We start from the raw sequence: 19,726 nt of genomic DNA, 5'->3' as shown, positions 1-19,726 counted from the left end.
CAGCAAGCTGTTCTCCTTCTTCAGGGTGGCACAGCGGGACTGCAGCTCCTCCAGCGCTGTAAGGAGGACTTGGTTCTGCCGCAGGAGACAACGGTAACTCACACCGTACTGGAAAGTGAGAGAGAGAGAGTGTGGCAGACATGTTTTTAAAAGATCTCTTGAATGTACGATACTTTTGCTTGTCTTTTAGCCACACACCCTCTTCTAGCCACACCCACATCTTTAGCCACACCCTAATTCATTTGGCCACACCCCTTTCTCCACCACACCCCTTTTCTTTAGCCACACCCACCTTCCTTTGGCCACACCCATTTCACACTGAGACAGGGAACCTTTTTACCCTGGACTTTGACACCTGACAATGATATACATATTTTAGAACCTGCCTTATTCTTGTGGCTGTAATATGTCTTAAAATGTTTTTAGTGTTGTCTTTTAGAATTTCTGGGACCTTTTGCTGAAGGGCATTTAATAAATCAAAGGAACGACACGCAGTAACCGTCCTGTTGTCAAACGTCAGATTGTCGCAGAATCCCCCCCCCCCAGTTTTCCAGTTTATAGTTTATTTAACAAAATGTATTTACTGTTTCCTTGAACAAAAGACCTCTAAACAGTTTACAAAAAAAATATCTGACTTTATTTATTTTTCTTGTTACAAAATTGTATGTGCATAAATAATAAAACAGCTGTTGCCTGTCTAAACTTGAGGTTCCACCCAGATCTTGTTAGCACGGCAGGTTTATTAAACAGGCTACCGAATGATCTTCAATTCAAGCACCTAACAGTTGGTAATCCAAGGGAAGGAAAGCAGATCATAATCTGGGCAGTTGCTGAGAGAACAGCACATAATTCATTCACCCTGCTGGAATGCAAGACAGACATATATGAATTCCAATATGGCACCTGGTTCCAAACTGATGCATTCCAGACGTGTTGGACTACAATTCCCATCATCCTTACCTTGCACCAAGTCAGATCATTAATCCACCTAATCCAGTTTTGTCTACTACACTGACTAGCAGTGGCTCTCCAGAGTTTCAGACAGGGGATATTCCCAGCCCTAACTGGAGATTGAGGTCTGAACTTGGGACCTTCTGCATATGAAGCAGATGTTCTGCTGCTGAGTGACAGGTATTCACCCCCCCCCAATGACCAGGGCTGATGGGAATTGAAGTCCACAACCTCTGGAGGATCATGGTGGGGAGGCTGCTGTAAGATTCTGCTTACTGTTGTAATCCGCTGGCAAACTGGGGGTTGGGATAAGAAAACCCCATATAGAGAAGACTGAATGGAGTTATTACAGTCATCTTCAAATATCTGAGGGGCCATCACAGAGAAGACAGAGCAAGCTTGCTTTCTGCTGCTCCAGAGTGGAGGAGCCAACCCAATGGATTCCAGTTGCAAACAGGAGATTATGAGCTGTGCGACCATGGAGCAAACTCCCTCACTAGGTGCTGGACCAGGCATCCCCAAACTGCGGCCCTCCAGATGTTTTGGCCTACAACTCCCATGATCCCTAGCTAACAGGACCAGTGGTCGGGGAAGATGGGGATTGTAGTCCAAAACATCTGGAGGGCCAAAGTTTGGGGATGCCTGTGCTGGGCTCTCCTTCACTGGAAGTTCTTAAGCAGACGTTGGATAGCCATCTGGCAGGGATCCTTGGGCTTCAATTCCTGCTGCGTTGCAGGGGGTTGGACTAGTTGACCCTTGGGGATCCCTTCCAATTCTAAGACTCTATTACCTTTATTAAACCAAAAACCAAAAACCCAGCAGCCGCCTCAAATAATGGGAAATAATGTGCCACTCCAAGAAAGGCTGCCCTAACAGCTTCTGCCATCTGCAACTTCTCTCTTGCACTTAGCTGCCTCTTTGAAATCTTTTTAAACTAGTGAGAGACGATCTTCCTGTGAAATGACTGAGTGCTTATCTCCGGCGCTCAAGGTCGAACCTCACCGAATGAAAACTAATTGGCGCAGGCTCCTGTGACAGGACGGACCATTTGATTCCGGGAAGCGGTGACACCAGAAGGCATCCCGAGGATAATGAGTCGAAGTGACAGACACAGACTACAAATCTGGCGCAAACGTTTAACGAGGAGGGCAAGGTAACCTTTGAAAGTGGAGCAGGGCCTCCGTGGAAATGCAGCAGGTCTATCTGGGTTGCACAAGGCAGAGAGCTCAAGCGGCTCATCCTTGCCCTCAGATCCTCAACTACGAAGGGAGAAACTGAGGGAGAGGGGGGAAGTTTGAGTTAGTTCACATTTAAGGGCGGACCTACCTAATTCACACATATGTAGAGCGAGAAACATCCGTTCTTCAAAATCTGCACTTGTCTACATTTTGCAACGCAGCTCTCCAGCCAAGAAATGTGTCCCAAAATGCATTTATTTATGCACGCTGGGGCAAGATGGAGAGTTGTTTTCTCCTCACAGAACTACAATTCCTAGCAACCTTTCAAAACTCCAGCTCCTGGGATTCTTTGGAGGAAAGTAACGTGTTCTCCATGTATGGTGTGGGCGTGATCTCTTTCCAAGCCATGTAAGCCCATTAGATTCCCAGAGTGGGTGGTACCACTCCCGGGGGAGGTGGGGTTACCTAGGGGGCTAAACCTGGGACCTTCTGCCATACAAGGCAGATGCTCTGCACATTGAGCCATGTGCCCTCTTCCTCTAAAACCAATGTAAGATGCTAGTTCTCAATGTCCTGCGGAAAAGACACAAGGAGCTCCTTGTGCAAAATCAGACCATTGATCCAGCTAGCTCAGGATTGCCTACACTGGCTGCCAGCACCTCTCTCCGGGGTTTTACTTAAGGGACATTCCCAGTCCTAATTGGAGATGTTGGGGCCTGAACTTGGGACCTTCTGCATGCAAGGCAGGTGCTGTACCCAATGAGCTAGACTCCCTTCCTACTCCTATGGTGATGTTAGACAGGATCCTCCCCCCTCCCAATATTCCTGGCTGATAGAGAACAAAGTACAGGTAGGTAGCCGTGTTGGTCTGAGTCGAAGCAAAATAAAAAAATTCCTTCAGTAGCACCTTAAAGACCAACTAAGTTTATATTTTGGTATGAGCTTTCGTGTGCATGCACACTTCTTCAAAGCTCATACCAAAATATAAACTTAGTTGGTCTTTAAGGTGCTACTGAAGGAATTTTTTTATTTTGCAGAGAACAAGGTGTTTGAGTGTTGCAAATCTGAAAACAACAACAACTCATTTTAGTTTTCTTTATCCCATATGGTCCAGTTAGATCAGATTAAGGGGGATACATCTAGCCCAGGCATCCCCAAACTGCGGCCTTCCAGATGTTTTGGCCTACAACTCCCATGATCCCTAGCTAACAGGACTAGTGGTCAGGGATGATGGGAATTGTAGTCCAAAACATCTGGAGGGCCGAAGTTTGGGGATCCTTGATCTAATTCTAACCCAACATCCAGCTCCCCAAGGCAGGCAGATGCCTCTGTTGTTGTTTTTTGGGTGTTTTTTTTAAAATATATATATATTAAAGAAACTTTATTGAAATTATAAATTACAAATTACAAATCAAACAAAACTAATCAAACAACTCAAAACATAACATATTTTCTTACATAAACAGAAATCAAAAGAAAACAAATGGAACAAATAGAATTTCCTCCAAAAACAAAATAATCACATTTGAAAAACAAAAAAACGAACAGAAAAAAAAGGAAACACACATACAAAAATAACACCTCCACCCCACCCCCTCCACCTCATATGATTCCCAGCCTTCCCTATATTCCGGTTTATATATCTTTGTTACAATGCATACTCTTTACTAGGCTTTTCTTTTCCTTTAGATATTTTTGGGGCCCTTCACACATCTGCTATGAGATTGACTCTTTCTACCTGTTTCATTAAATATTGCTTTAACATTTTCCAATCTTTATCCGTTCTGTCATCATTTAACTCCTTCATTTCTCTGGCTTTTATTGCTAAATTTGGATATGCTGCCTCTGGGTAGACCACAAGCAATGCATAAAAGCCAGCAGCCTTTTCCTGCTGCTATTCCTCCACAATTCCTATTGAGGGATAGACTGCCTCAGAAGCTGCTTCCATACAGCCATCACGACTCACAGCAGTTGGCAGGCCTCACCTCGTCCACTAACTTGCCTAATCTCCTTTCGGATATTGCCACATCTTGTAGCAAGGAGTTCCACATTGATCAAACCACACAAGTTTGTATCAGCACGGCAGCTGTCATAATAGCAGTCGGGATACCATCTACGGAGTGGCTAGGTATCAGAGATGAGGAACATCTGTGGCTCTCCAGATGTTGCTGGACTATAATTCCCAACATTTGTGAAAATTGGGGCAATACATACTGCCTGGGGGGCTCGATGGAAAGTGTTATGTCCAAAACACCAGGAGAAGGGCAACAGGATTGGAGATGGCTGGTAGATAAACACACATCAAGAACAAATTTATTTATTTATTTATTTGATAAAAATTTATATGCCACTGGATTGTAATAGAAAAACAAACAAATTAAAGGATAAAATAACCATAGGAAAAAATAACAACAATAATCTAAAAATTTCAAAAAGTTAAAACGACAACCGACAGATCAGAAATAGCACCAGCTTTCTAAATATCTGGGTAGGAGGCATCTCTAAACAAGAATTTTTTATCAGGCACCAAAAAATAGTATAGTGAAGATATCTGTCTGATATCAATAAGCAGGGAGTTCCAAAATGTAGGTGCTGCCACACTAAAAGTTGTGTCTTTGGTGTCTCTGTTTGCATCATACAGCACCTTGAGATGATTGTGTAGAAGGCAATTAATAAATGAGTGGTAATAATATCTCCTTGATAAAACCAAAGGCACAGGCAAAACAGCTTTGACTTGGGTATCCTTGATTGAGCATCATCAGGCAAAGTAGTAGGCTCAGTAGCCACAACCAGAAAGGCAGTTCTGAGAGTTTTAATGCTCAAGGGAGACATACAAACACAATTGCTTGTTCACACCATTTCCCTAGAAAATGAGGTCAAATCACCTCTCCTCCCTTCTTCCCCTCCGATTTGCAACACCCAGAAGCACTGAAATGCACACTGCTTTAAGCCGGCTTGCCTTCTCTGCAAGCATATCTTAAGAGAAGCTCCAACACACACACACACACACACACACCCCTCCCAGCTCCCATCATCAACCCAGCCTGTATTATATAAGCTGAAGAGATGCAGAAATCTGAAACAGTGGCAGACCCCCCCACATTCCCTTAAAAAAACAAACAAAAATATTCAGCTTTACGCCGGAAACTTCACAGTATTGAAAGTGGGATCCTATAGTGCTAACCACCCCAATACCATCACACCATGATGAGTAGAATTAACCATGAATACACGATAAAAATGGACGACCAGCATGGTCCTCAGAGTAGAAGGCAGCTTCCCATTTAAAGTCTTTTCTCCAGAACCAGGATGACTGGAATCTTACTTAGTTCTCAGCTCACTGCCAGAGCAGCTGCTTTGCATGCAGAAGACCTCAGCTTCCATCCCCAGCGTCTCCAGGTAAGGCTGGGGGTGTCCCCTGCCTGAAATTCTGGAGAGCTGCTGCCAGTCAGTGTAGACAATGCTGAACTAGATGAGCCAAGCACCTGGCATCTTCCTATGCCATACCCTCCAACATTTCTCTGATGAAAACAGGGACGTCCCATTCCATACTGTTTATACCCCACACATCTTACAGGGTTGCCCCAGCCACTCTGGGCAGCTTCCAACATATATAAAAACATAATAAAACATTAAATATTTAAAAGAAAAAAACCTTCCCTATACAGGGCTGTTTTCAGATGTCTTCTAAAGTTTACATAGTTACTTCTTTGTTCACGGGGTGTCATAACTCCATATCCTCCAACATTTCTCCAATGAAAATAGGGACATCCTAAGGAAAAGTGGGACATTTCAGGACCAAATCAGAAACCAGGACAGTTTCACTAAATCAGGGACGTCCCTGGAAAATAGAGACACTTGGAGTGTCTGCTACTACTTCTATTACTATCACTATTTTACAATTTATTTTACAATTTACAATCTGACTAGTTTGCCCCAGCCACTCTGGGCAGCTTCCAACATATAGAAATACATATTAAAACATTAATCGTTAAAAAAAAACTGCCTTCAGGTGGTGCAGATGTTGGATATCTCCATACCCTCCAACATTTCTCTGGTGAAAACAGGGATGTCCCATGGAAAAGTGGGACATTCTGGGATCAAATCAGAAACCGGGATGGCTTCTGTAAATCCGGGACTGTCCCTGGAAAATAGGGACACTTGGAGGGTCTGCTATGTGCCTATGACCAGTTTGGCCCCATTCAAGCAACCCCTGGGATATGGAAGAGGGAAAGAACTTCCTGCAAAATGAGACTTGGCAGCAGTTCAGAGAGGGGGTGGCTGACCCTGCTCCTAAGACCAGAGGTCCTCAAAACCTGTGGCAAGGTTATCCCCTACCTGGACCTTCTAGAAGACCAGCTTTTCAGCAGTAAAAATATTCATTTTTTCTCCTGGATTTGTATGGGTGGGTGGGTGTGTGTGTGTGTGAAGATTTTAACATAATAAGAATCAGATGTCTGGGGAAGTGGGGCGCTCTTCCCATACAGCTGATAGGTTCCTTGCAAGATCACCCCATTCTAAGGTGAGGGAGAAGCGTCTGTTCTGGAAAGAGCAATGCAGGCCCTGCCTCCTTCGCTGTGACGCAGGGATGCAGCGGGAAAGAACCAGCCCAATTTCTCCCCAAAAAACAGGACCTGGTGGAGCGGAGATTTTGCCAGCCAGCAGGGTGAAAGAACAGGCTGTCATCTCCTTGCCTCTCCAGGGTGGGGAATGGCAGCTTAGCTGTATAGCTTTGCAGAACTGCAACAGCAGCAGAAGGAGCTTAGCCTGAGATAGGAAGCTCCTTGGTTCTGTCCGAACTCCCCATTGCAAAGGGTCAAAGTCACCAATGAATGATGAAAAAGGCATTAAGAAGAAGAGCCAAGGGCCCATCGAATCCAGCATCCTGCTCTCACAGCAGTGAACCAGATGCGTCTTCTGGGAAACTAGCAAGCAGGATTCGAGCACCAGAGCCCTCTCCCCTCCTGTGTTTCCCAGCAACTGGTATTCAGAAGCATTGCCGCCTCCGACTGTGGAGGCAGAGAAGAACCATCATGGCTAGTAGCCACAGTCACCCTTTCCTCATTTTGGACAGCCCTGAAACCATTCCTTAGTTGTGATTCCTGCTTTGCAGCGGGTTGGACTAGATGGCCATTTGGGTCCCGTCCAACTCTCCACGTAATGCTACGAATCAAATTCATAACGGAAGCTGCTGATGGCTATTAGCCATGACGGCTGCGTACTCCTTCCACTGTCAGAAGCAACAGCAGCAGCAACAACTTAAATTTATACACCACCTATGGCTCTTCCCCTCCTCCTTTTACCCTCACAACAACCCTGGGAGGTGGGCTAGGCTGAGAGATGCTGACTAGCCCAGGCAAGAGTCATCCAGTGAGCTTCCTGGCCGAATGGCGTATTAAATCCTTACCTCTCCTGGGATTTCAAAGTGGGGAGGGGATGCTGATGCCCTCAGTTTCCTGCTTGGGGGCTCTGGGAGAATAAGCCTCTGGTTGGCCACTGCGAGGACAGGCTGCCAAACTAGATGACCCCCCATCTGATCCAGCAGCCATGATTTTAATTTATTTCAGAGAAGAGCCCAACCTTAAAGTGGATCCCTTAATTTATTCTTAAGCTGTAGCTCAGTGTCGGAGCACCTGCTCTGCATGCAGAATGTCTCAGATTCAAACCTTGGCTCCTGGTCTTTTTAAAAAAATGGGGGGGGTTCCCCCAGGAAAGACCATTCTCTGCCCTAGAGACCCCAGAGTGTTGCTGCCCCTCATAAACAATTTGGAGTTCTCTCAAATGCTGAAAGGGCAGGACTACTGTTTTGACTGGGGGAGGTCAAGGCCCCTTACCCCCCCCCCTAACAATCTACCAGGATAGTGGCAACCGCAAACAAAAACTTCAGGCAACAACCTGAAGGAAGTGTTGTATAATGGTTATGGGTATGCGGAACATCAGACATTGCCTTATAGTCAGCCCATCTAGCTCAGTATTGTTGAAACTGACTGGCAATGGCTCTCCAGAGTTGCAAGCAGGGGGGCCTATCTAGAAATACAACAGATTGAATGGGGCCTTCTGCATGTCTAGCAGATGCTCTGCCACTTAGCTGTGGCCCATCCCCAGCCAGGTCCATCTTGCTCAGCACTGCCAACACTGACCTGCAGCAGCTCTCCAGGGTTTCAGTCAGGGGATATTTCCAGCCCTATCTGGAGATGCCACTGGGGATTGAACCTGGGACCTTCTGCATGCAAGGCAGATGATCTGCCACTGAGCTACACACCCAGAGCTGCAAAGGGACCTTGTTTGGCCTCTCCACCTCAGCTTGACTAGCTGGCCTTAAATCAGCCACTGTCCTCTGAAGACTCTGTGCCCCGAGTTCCATTAGCAGACAGCAAGATAACTTCAGAAGGTGGTAGACTCTCCTTCATTGGAGGTCTCCTAGCAGAGGTTGGACAATCACTTGTCAGGGATTCTTTAGCTGTGATTCCGGCTCTGCAAGGGGTTGTACTAGATGATCCTTGGAATCCCTTTCAACTCTACAAGTCTACGACTCTAAGAGCATCAGCTGGCTTCTATCAAAGACGGGTGCATTTCAACGTCAACAGCTGGGGGGCCAGGAACATTATAGCCTTATGCACAAACCCTGGCTATTTGCTTGCCCCAAACCAGTGATTATTAGGCTCGTATGGACCTGTGTGGACACTTAGCAGGTCTGGGATAGTCAACATGGTGCCATCCGGAAGCTGTGAGCCCCTCCTACCATCACATCTGACCATTGGCCCTGCTGACTGGGGCTGACGAGAGCTTGGAGTCCAACGATACCTAGCTATGATCAGCCCCCAGATAAAAAGAGCCCAGGTGAAAGGTCTGTCCGGTGCAGCGCTCTATTCTCACAGTAGCCACAAAGATGCCTATTCTGGGAAGCCCACACATAGGAGATGTGGGGCCGAGCCCACAAATGGCTGATGGCCACAATGGCCATGCTCTGCCTCCACAGTCAAAGGCAGCAATTGCTTCTGAAAACCAGTTGCTGGAAACCACAAGGGGGGGGGCCTCAGGTCCTGCTTGCAGATTTCCCATTTGGGCATCTAGTTGGCCAAGGTGAGAACAGGATGCTGGACTAGATGGGACACTGGCCTGATCCAGAAGTCCCTTCTTAGGTTCCTATTTGGCCGTCAGCAACTGGGATTCACAGGTATACTGCCGCTGGAGATGGGTGTTCCACTGAGGTAGCATGGCTTGCAGATTTCTGCTTTGCTTCCATGGAAGGGAAGGGAAGGGAAGGGAAGGGAAGGGAAGGGAACCCAGAACCACAGAGCCTTCAACCAAGAGCTCCTTCCTGCTTGGCTGTGAACCCCAACTGGGAAGTGGGGGGGTGTCTGCGTTTTCAACAGGATTTTTAAAACCGTCAGTGTCTCTACAGCTCAGCTACAATGTGGGAAAAACATGGTTCCTCCTTCATGGCTGTGAAGAAGGAGACTTTACTGCATCCCTCGTTCGACAGCTACAGGTTTGTGGTGAGAAAGATATTCCCGATGGGGAATCTATCGATCTATCTAGGTGATCTCTGAGTTAAATGCAAGCCATTCATTCCATTTTTAAAAAATAAAATATGGGTGATCTCTGAGTTACATGCATGCCAGTAATTTCATTTAAAAGGGGGGGTGATCTCTGAGTTAAATGCATGCCAATAAGTTCATTTTAAAATGGCATGCTTTTAATTTTGCAGCCTGGTCAGGAAAATCAAGAATCCATAAAGGGAGTGAATAAGGAAGAGACTGTCTGTGGAAACCAAGACGCAAAGCTTCGTCACCAGCCAGATCCTTTAAGGAAATTCAGAAGGAAAAAAAAAAATGCAACACCCTCCTCTTCTTCCTCTTTGCCTCCCAGCACCTGGCATGAAGGTATACTGCCCTGGGATGGGGAGTTAAATCCTCCGTGAATTTGTCTAACCCTTGGGAATCTAAGCAAGCAACTACCAGCACACCTACGGTAACTCTTCATTCCCAAGACTCAGCTACCGGTAGATGTTATCACTCCATAGGCATGTCAAAGACCCAGTAACTTGTTTCCAATGCTGGACAGCCAGGTGCTTACGGAACGCACCCTTCCCAGGTTTCTCACTGGCTTCAGGAAAATAGAGATAGACTGCCTTGGAAGGAGGAGGCTCTTCCATGGATCCTCAAAGAATCACAACTCACGCTAGACCCTCCTTCCCAAATGTCGGCTGATCTTACCTGGGGTGATGCGGGCATCTGGCAGTGCCCGAGCGCGGCGCTATCTGGAGGGGCTTGCTCCAAGGACCCCCAGCTTGGGACCTCCTCGTCCTCGTCCTCCTCCTGGAGGGCTGCCCGGACGCCTTCCCCCCTGCCAGGACCCCCGCTGCCCGGCATGGCTCCCTGCTGGCTCTCTGCAGAGGGCTCCTCCCGCCTCTTCATCCCTTTGGGTGGCGGGGAGAAGACAGCGGTAGCACCCAAGGGACCAATCCGGGGGTGTCTGATGCTGCTGCCAGGATTGGACCAGGGGGCTCCACCACCCGCTTGCTGGAGGGCATCACAGCTGAAAAGGCATCCCTGGGCGGCCCTTTCACTGCAGGGATGGCAAGAGAGGACTGGCCAGCCGGAGATGCTGGCGAGCGGCTCTTGGCTGGCGCTGGCTTAGCATAGGAGGAAGGCGGAGGAGGAGGGAGGAGGGAGGAGGAGGAGGAGGCTGGCGCCTCCCCGCCCCTCACCGCATACAAAAGGAGATGCGGGCAGCGAATCCGGCTGGCTAGGGCGGGCGCTGCTGTCACCAGGCGAGGATATTGGGGGGGACGGGATCCCCCCTCTCCAAAGAGGCAGCTGGGCCCGATCCTGGCTCAGAAGAAGGGCTGAGGGTGGGGAGGGAGCCGCCGCCCCCTCCCCTTCCCCGATCTGCAATAATAATCGGATATTATTTTTTTAGAGGGGGGGATGAAAGAGAGAGAAAGACTCCCGTCGGCCACGGAGCTGCAGCGATGGAGCCAGCCCTCCAATAAGCAAAGCGCTCTCAGGCTGTTTCCATGGAAATGGTGCTTCGGTGACGGGGAGGGAGACAAGTGCGGTGGGTGCTGCCTGCCTATTGATTCGAGGTTAGGAATCGGGGGTGGGGTGGGGGGTGGCACAGACACCGCAGTGCAGCGCTGGCCCAAGAAATGGGCATCCGTGCCCTGCTCACTAAGGGACCACCTCTCCTTCCTCCTGGAGACTTGGCAGGTTTACGCCCCTCTTCCCCTTGCAGGAAGCCTATAACCCACCCGCCCACCCCCCGGCTGCTGCGATGGGTAGTTTTGCAAGAGCCCCCCCTTCTTCTTCTTCCTTTCCTCCTCTTCGTCCATCACCCTCCTTCCCCTCTCCTGCCACCGCCCACCGCTCCCCCCCCTCTGTTCTCTCTCTCACTCTTCTCTGGAGCACCTGACATCCTCATTTCCCAGGGCTGGCCCTGCCATTAGCAAAGGCTTAAAGGAGTTGAGGGTGCTAAAGGCAGTTTGAAGGGCCAGCCTTTACTTCTGCTTGGGGAAGGGCTGCAGCTGTGGTAGAGCCCCTGCCTTGAGTGCAGAAGGTCCCAGATTCAATCCCGTGGAGCATCACCTCCAGGTATGGAGCCTGAAACCCTGGAGAGCTGCTGCCAGTCAGTGTAGACAATACTGAGCTAGATGGAGCCATGTTCTGAACGTAGCTCTGTGGCGGAGCACTTGCTTCCCATGCAGAAGCTTCCAGGGTCATTCCCCAGAGGCCTCTGCAGAGAGAGCTGGGAATATCCTCTTCCTGAAACCTGGAGTGCCGCTGCTGCCAACTAGTGTAGACATTAATGAGCTAGATCAGGCATCCCCAAACTTCGGCCCTCCAGATGTTTTGGACTACAATTCTCATCATCCCTGACCACTGGTTCTCATAGCTAGGGATCATGGGAGTTGTAGGCCAAAACATCTGGAGGGCCGCAGTTTGAGGATGCCTGAGCTAGATGGACCAGTGGCCTGACTCAGAATGAGGAAGATTCCTATATTCCTCTTTCAGTCTTTACTCAGAACCTTGAGGACTAGAATCTTCCTTTAATTTCAAAGGACTGCAGCCCATGCTTTGCATGCAGAAGGTCCCAGGTTCAATCTCTGGTGGCATCTCCTGAAGCCGAGGAGTGCCATTCACTGCCAGTCAGTGTCAAGAACACTGAGCTTCGATGGGTTGGACTAGATGACCCTTGGTGTCCCTTCCAACTCTTCGATCCTCTGCTTTGAAGAGGGAAAAATAAGGCAGGAATGACACCTAGCTAGATGAACAAAGGGGTGTCTGTGTTGTGGAGCAGTTGCAGTTCCAGCCAGTCAGATACACACACGCTGCTGTGGAGGCGCCTGGGGGTACTCCTCTCCAGACAGACAGCTTTGCTGATCAGCTCTGAAGCTTTAGTGGAAAGCACCGTAACCCTTTTCCCTCCCCCCTCCCCCCTCCCATATCATAATTCATTAATATCTAGAAGCCACACACATCTCCATTTCCCTTTCATCTCAGCTGCAGCGTGGAAGAGTAGGCACTCTGCACATGCCCCGGGGCACGTTCTGTTATTCCACTGCTGCGCCGACTTCTTTAAAGGCAATAATTTGAGGTGCTGAGCTTTGATGTGTAAAGGTTCTGTTCGACATACCCAAGAGACTTTCCTGCATCCCATCATAATCTCCAAGATCCGCTCTTGACGACGCATCGGGTTCAATCCCAATCACAGTACAAAGAGAGCTGTTTGTAAAACGCCAACCCCCACACACACATACACCGCCATTGCAGACTCGCAAAAACATTCTGTGAGGCAGGCCTTAGGGGGGCATGCTGCTGAAAAATTCCCAGAATCCTTTTGGGGACAGAAGCCATGACAGTCTGTATTCTGACTCTTCTTAAAGCCTTTTGCAGAAATTTGGCAGGACTTTTAAAAACATGCTTTTTTGTGTGCAGAGATGGATAAGTCATAGCACTGCTCTATTCTGCCTTGGTCAGATCCCCACCTGGAGTCATGCATCCAGTTCTAGGCACCACAGTTTAATAACTGGAACATGTGCAGAGGAGCGGTGACCAAGACGATCAAGGGTCTGAGAACCAAGCCTTATGAGGAACGGTTGAGGGAGTTGGGTATGTTTAGCCTGGAGGAGACTGAAAGGAGACGTGATAGCCATCTTCAAATATCTCTAGGGACTGACACACGGAAGATGGAGAAAGCTTGTTTTCTTCTGTAGGACCCGGAGAAATGGAGATTAAAATGGCAAGAAAGGAGATTCCGTGTAAACCTCAGGAAGAACTTTTGATGGTGGGAGCTGTTTGACTGTGGAACGAACACCCTCCCCTTCGTTGGAGATTTTTCAACAGAGCTTGGGTGTCCATCTGTCAGGGATTCTTCCGCTGTGATTCCTGCACTGCAGGGGGTTGTACTAGACTAGATGGCCCTTGGGGAGACTCTATGAACTTTAGATTCCACCTCCCTCACATTTGAAGTCAAACCACCAGTTTGTATCTTGGCTGTAAACTGGCACATCATAAATGCACACGCAGGTACACTGAAGCGCCCAGCTTGCTGTCAGGAAGCAGCTGTGAGCCTCAAGGTAAGGACAGAGGGGGGTGTTCCAAGAGTGCCCCAATTTTATCTGGTGGAAATGACAGGCTCTGCATCCTGTCCAACATTTCCCAGGTGAAATTAAGGGCAGCCAATTCTCTCCCCAAGGTGCTTGGGCTCTTGCAGTCCATTATTAAAAGATCGCCAGAAAAGGAGAGAAAAACAACAACAGCACAGTGAGTCTGTGAGCGAGTCCAAAACAAAGTCTTCCCAGCACATGAAATGATAGGTGCTGGGTGGTGCCTTGTTGTTTGTGCTTTTTGTATTTTAATTTATCACCTGCCCATCACCCTAGTTCCCAGGGCGGGCTACAGCTATTTAAGATACAGCATTAAAAACATTTTTAAAAGATTTTTAAGAAGCTTCTTAACCTCTCTCTTTTTCCTTTCTCTCTCTCTCTTTTCACTTTCTCTCTTTTAATTCCTGGGGGTGCACAGCCTGGGAGTCATTCTGGACTCACAGCTGTCCATGGAGGTGCAGGTCAATTCTGTGTCCGGGGCATCTGTGTATCAGCTCCATCTGGTACGCAGGCTGAGACCCTACCTGCCTGCAGACTGTCTCGCCAGAGTGGTGCATGCTCTAGTTATCTCCCGCTTGGACTACTGCAATGCGCTCTACATGGGGCTACCTTTGAAGGTGACCCGGAAACTACTACTAATCCAGAATGCGGCAGATAGACTGGTGACTGGGAGTGGCCGCCGAGACCACATAACACCGGTCTTGAAAGATCTACATTGGCTCCCAGTATGTTTCCGAGCACAGTTCAAAGTGTTGGTGCTGACCTTTAAAGCCCTAAATGGCCTCGGTCCAGTATACCTGAAGGAGCGTCTCCACCCCCATCATTCTGCCCGGACACTGAGGTCCAGTACCATGGGCGTACCCAGGATCAAAACTGGGGGGGGGCAAGGGGAGGGGCCAAGGCACGGAAGGGGAGGGGCCACAAAGTGGGCGGGAACGGTGAACTCGCGCTCCGCGGGGCTGTGCCCCTCCCTAGCAGCAGGGCTGGTGGGCGGAGGCGGAGCCCAGCCCAGCGGAGCGCGAGTTCGGCGTTCCGGCCCACCACGCCGCGCTCCCTGGTTCCCCGCCGCGCTTGGCCTTGCCTGAGGGCGCGCCGGGGAGCTGGAGGGAGGGTGCGGCGCGGCGGGAATGGCGAACTCGCGCTCCGCTGGGCTGTGCTCCACCTCTGCCCACCAGCCCTGCTTCTAGAGTAGGGCAGCTGCCCTAACTTGCCCCGTGGTGGGTACGCCCTTGTCCAGTACTGAGGGCCTTCTGGCAGTTCCCTCATTGCGAGAAGCCAAGTTGCAGGGAACCAGGCAGAGGGCCTTCTCGGTGGTGGCACCCGCCCTGTGGAACGCCCTCCCATCAGATGTCAAAGAGAAAAACAACTACCAGACTTTTAGAAGACATCTGAAGGCAGCCCTGTTTAGGGAGGCTTTTAATGTTTAATAGATTATTTTATTTCATTTTTCTGTTGGAAGCCGCCCAGAGTGGCTGGGGAAACCCAGCCAGATGGGTGGGGTATAAATAATATATTTATTATTATTATTATTATTATTATTATTATTATTATTATTACTATTACTATTATTATTATTCCTCTCCTCTTTCTGTCTGTCTGTCTGTCTGTCTTTTTCTCTTCTCTCTCATTTTTGCCTCTGGATTAATGTTTCAGTCTGGACAAAAAAAAGGGGTGACAATAATCATTGTATTTTTCTGTATAAACTCTAATGATATTTATTTCAAAAAAGCAATTTTAACAACTTAAATGCAATTATAAAAAATGCAATCACAGAAAATAAACATCTAATAAATACAACAATAACATATAGTAAAAAGTAACCAGTTGTTAATATTTAGGCTTCCAAGTCTTTCCGCATTCAAAATTAGAGATGTGTTGCAACACACACACAGACACACACACACACACACACACACACACACACCCCTCAGGGATTTAACTTTAAGAGTAGGGCTGGCTAATCTTCTTGGGACTGAGGGCCACATTCAGCCGTATCAACATTCTGAAGGCCACATGGCAGGTGTGCCCAGAAGCTAGAGACACCACCCACTAATTTGTGCAGATCATAAGAAGTGGCCTTATACCAAGTCAGACCCATCTATCTTAGTACCGTCTACAATGGCTGGCAACAGCTCCCCAGGGTTTCAGATGGGGCATTTTTTTTCCTAGTGCTAAATTAACAGTCAATGACTGTTTTAACAGAAACTCATATTAAGCAGTAAACCCTGCACCAATTTGGAGTGGAGTCCCTGAGATGGTTGGATGGCGCCTTGTATGCCTCCTTCCGGCAACTCCTGCAGCCAAGCTGGTGCCAAACATCTTGCTCTGCTATCCTTTGGGCCACATCAGTGAGGCCGAGAGCGGGGTCTTGTTGTCTGGGCAGCCCAGGACCTCCATTCACGTTGCCCAGGCTTTGGTGGTGCTGCTAACGCAGCAGTTCAATTTCACCCCCAGAGGCGCACTCCATTGTCTCTTAAAACAGGTGGATGACGATGACAACAACGACATATAGCACCAAGTATGAACTTAAGTAGGAATATAAAAGAGGTCCAAAATGTGCTGTTAATGTTCCAATTTAGAATAAGCTAGGGTCGATCCAATGTTAGTCCTACACAGTGTGGAACCATTGAAATTTTTGGACATGCTTAATAGGTCTATCCTGGAAAAGACCCTGATGTTGGGAAAGATTGAGGGCACTAGGAGAAGGGGACAACAGAGGACGAGATGGTTGGACAGTGTTCTCGAAGCTACGAACATGAGTTTGACCAAACTGCGGGAGGCAGTGGGAGACAGGAGTGCCTGGCATGCTATGGTCCATGGGGTCGAGAAGAGTCGGACACGACTAAACGACTAAACAACAATAGGTCTATCCATTTCAATGAGTTTACTCCGACTATGACCTAGTTTTTACAACCTACCTTACCTCACATTGATTTTTACATATTCTTAAAGCATTGTAAACCCATAGTTTAAGCTTGGCAAAAAGCCCATTTCTTTTACTATATTCTTCAATAGATTGTTTATTTGTTGCATTTATATCCCAGCTTTTTCCTCCATTGGCGCTCCAGGTGCCGTATATCATTCTCACCCTCATTTTATCCCTACAACAACCCTGTGAGGTAGGCTAGGAACCCTGTTCTCCCAGGCCCCAGTCCAACACTCTTAACCACTACGCCTTACTGTGAAGTTCCTATATGTTAGTTTTTATGACAATTTCATGTGATAAGAGAGAATAAATCTATTGTGCACCAAATCTAAGATGTGTCAAATAGGCCATCACAGAAAATCCCCATGATTTATCCAGCATTTAACTTTGCATTTTTTTACTTTGCATTCTCTATTTCCTTGCATGATTCCTTGGCTGAATTGGTAGGGTCTTTTGGGGGGGGTGGGGAGAAATTTGCTTAACCCTCTTTGTTAGAGATAGTCTCAGGGAAGCCATCTGGATTGAGAAGAAAGAGAACAGCAAAAGGACAAAGCTAGAACAAGACATCCCCAAAAGCAGAAAAATAAGGGCAGCAATTTAGCTGCTCTACCCTGCACCCAGATTTCCTATAAATAGCATTGCCACGTGGTTGTATTTTTTATTTTTTATTACCCTGAAACTGTGCCTTTTACCAGCTGCCTGACACAGAAACTAAGCAGGTTACACTTTGCCAGTTGTGAAGATATGACCGATGGGAAAAAGACTCATCTGCTAAATTTTGGTGTGCCAGATAGCTGTTAAAAGATAGAAGAGCAGAATTGTTATTTCTTTTAAGTTGGCAACATTTCCACTTTTAAAAAAAAAACGAGATGGGCTCAAAAGCAGCCTAGAGGTCATCAGAACTCCGACCCTGCCAGTGTGTAGACTGATTGCAGTGGCCTGAGAAACACTCTGCTCGTTCTCAGAAACACTGACTGCATGCCTAAGCCCCAGGTAGCTGTGCCGGGCTGGATCTGTGAAGGCAAGCAGGCGGGTGGAAGAAGCCTCCAGTTCAAACACTGCGGTAAAATAGGTCACATGCTCCCTGCTATTCTGACATGCAGACGCATTAGGTGATGTGCGTTTAAAACGTGCTCCTTTTCCCTTCCCTGAATACTTTGGCCGAGAGAGAGAGAGAGAGAGAGAGAGAGAGAGAGAGAGAGAGAGAGAGAGAGAGAGAGAGGATCGCTGCTGGCAAAAATAAAAAGGGGTGGTTTTGCAAAGAGAAGCTCTTGCATGATGAAAGCAATAATATTATACAAACAAACAAACAAAAAGCACACACAATTTTGAAAATGGTGCATCAGCCACAAAATGCACACACCTGGGATTTAGCATTCAAAGGAGACCTGAGTGGAACACACCACTTCATGCTCCTTGGAGGAAATAGTGGGGTAAAAATTCAATGAAGTAAAGCATGCAAGAGCTCTGCTGGATCAGGCCAGTGGCCCACCCAGTCCAACATTGTGTTCTCATAGTGGCTAACCAGATACATGTGGGAAACCAGCAAGCAGGATCCAAGCCCCTGAGCAGCTCTCTCCCCTCCTGTGGTTCCCAGCAAGTGGTATTTAGAAGCATTACTGCCTCTGACCATGGAGGCAGAGCCTAGCCATCCTGGGTAGCAGCTGCAATACAAGCTCTATTTTAAATAGAAGCTCTGCTTTCAAAAGGTAAAATGGAGAGAAAGGATAAAATGAATTACCAGGATTGGATTCCAGGAAATCAGGGCAGATCCCCTGATAAACGGGTCCGGGGGGGAAGACACACCTGCCAAGCCCCCACTACATGACAGCGCCTTTTCACTTCAAGCCATCACCTGCAGGGTGAAGGGAATTAAGTTCTCGAAGAAAAGCAGAGAGCCAAATGGGAAGTGACGCAGTCAACCCTCAGAACCAGTCCGGCGTGAAAGCGCTGACATGACAGGCCCCTCAGGCCAGCCTTGTCAAGGAGGCAAGAGTTAAATGTGCATCTTAGCAGCCAAGGATGAGCCAGAGACAACCAAACCTTCACGCCCGCCTTTTGCAAAATTAAAAGCCAGCCACAACCTGGCACAAGAACACAGAGAGACAGCATCCAGTAATTAAGCTTGTCTGCTTCACCTCCAAGGGGGGAAAGGAGGCCACAGGATGAAGAAGGGGGAAATGACAATGGCTCATGAGCAAACGAGACGCACCAATGCCTTGCTCATGTGCAAGATCACACAAGCCACAGATCTGGCACCTGAAGTGCTCGGCTTGCTGCCTTCAAAGTATAAGAATGAGCACTTAGTATCCTGATGGTATTTGCCCTCCGGTTACGATAATTGCACAATGCAGCATCTTGTAATATCAGCTTGCTGTTCCTCCTTTGCAAAAACAAGACACCAGTACTTATGGTAACAGAAGAATGCTTGAGTCCATTGCAGGCAGTGTCCAAAAAATGATTAGCAAGGGGAGTGTTCCTGGGCAAACACAGACACAGGAAACCAAGAAATATAAAATTGCAACTACCGGGTCATGGAATATGTATCATTGATCTACTTTCCTCGCAAAACAGGGAAGTCAGGTGGTACGTATTAGGTACCTGAGATTTGGAAACTACAATAATTGGAAGTGAAAACATTTCTATATCACATTACATTACATTACGAGATGATTATTATATTATATTAATTATATTATATTATGATTAAGTTAATTACCTGCCCTTCACCAACATGTCCCAGGGCATCTTACAATATGTAATTTAGGATTAAAAACAGTTGAAGTATATTAGATTTGCAAGAGCAGGGTGGGTCTTGAAACACACATCTCAACTTTCAAAGGCTGGGGCAGAACGGTGACATTTGCCCAAAGCTGTATAGTGAAGGTACCAGGCTCAGCTCTCCAAGGAGTTCCACAATTCAGGGGCCACCACAGAGAATGCCCCCTCCTGGGCCACCCTCTCCATCCTCTGAGTTAGGTGGGATGACCAAGAGGTAGCAGTGTACACATACACACACTGAATATTGCCCTCCCAACAGTATCTCCTACTTTGGCAAAA

At 47.7% G+C, this 19,726-nt stretch overlaps 1 protein-coding gene across 1 annotated transcript in view; it reads right to left on the bottom strand.

The window, feature by feature from the left end:
* The window catches only part of TSPOAP1 (TSPO associated protein 1), a 49,630-nt gene extending 39,233 nt beyond the window's left edge, over positions 1-10,397 (bottom strand). Inside the window, exons 1-2 of the mRNA XM_060268581.1 lie at positions 10,349-10,397; positions 1-108 (exon numbers count right to left, since the gene is read on the bottom strand). Of these exons, the coding sequence (XP_060124564.1) occupies positions 1-108; positions 10,349-10,366 (126 nt within the window). The 5' untranslated portion in view covers positions 10,367-10,397. The remainder of the gene's footprint in view (positions 109-10,348) is intronic.
* Positions 10,398-19,726: the final 9,329 nt, after the last annotated feature.

Source organism: Zootoca vivipara, chromosome 15 (genome assembly GCF_963506605.1).
Source record: "Zootoca vivipara chromosome 15, rZooViv1.1, whole genome shotgun sequence".
NCBI classification, from domain to species: domain Eukaryota; kingdom Metazoa; phylum Chordata; class Lepidosauria; order Squamata; family Lacertidae; genus Zootoca; species Zootoca vivipara.
The sequence above is the reverse complement of the archived record's forward strand: the minus strand, read 5'-3'. Positions and strand labels throughout refer to the sequence as shown.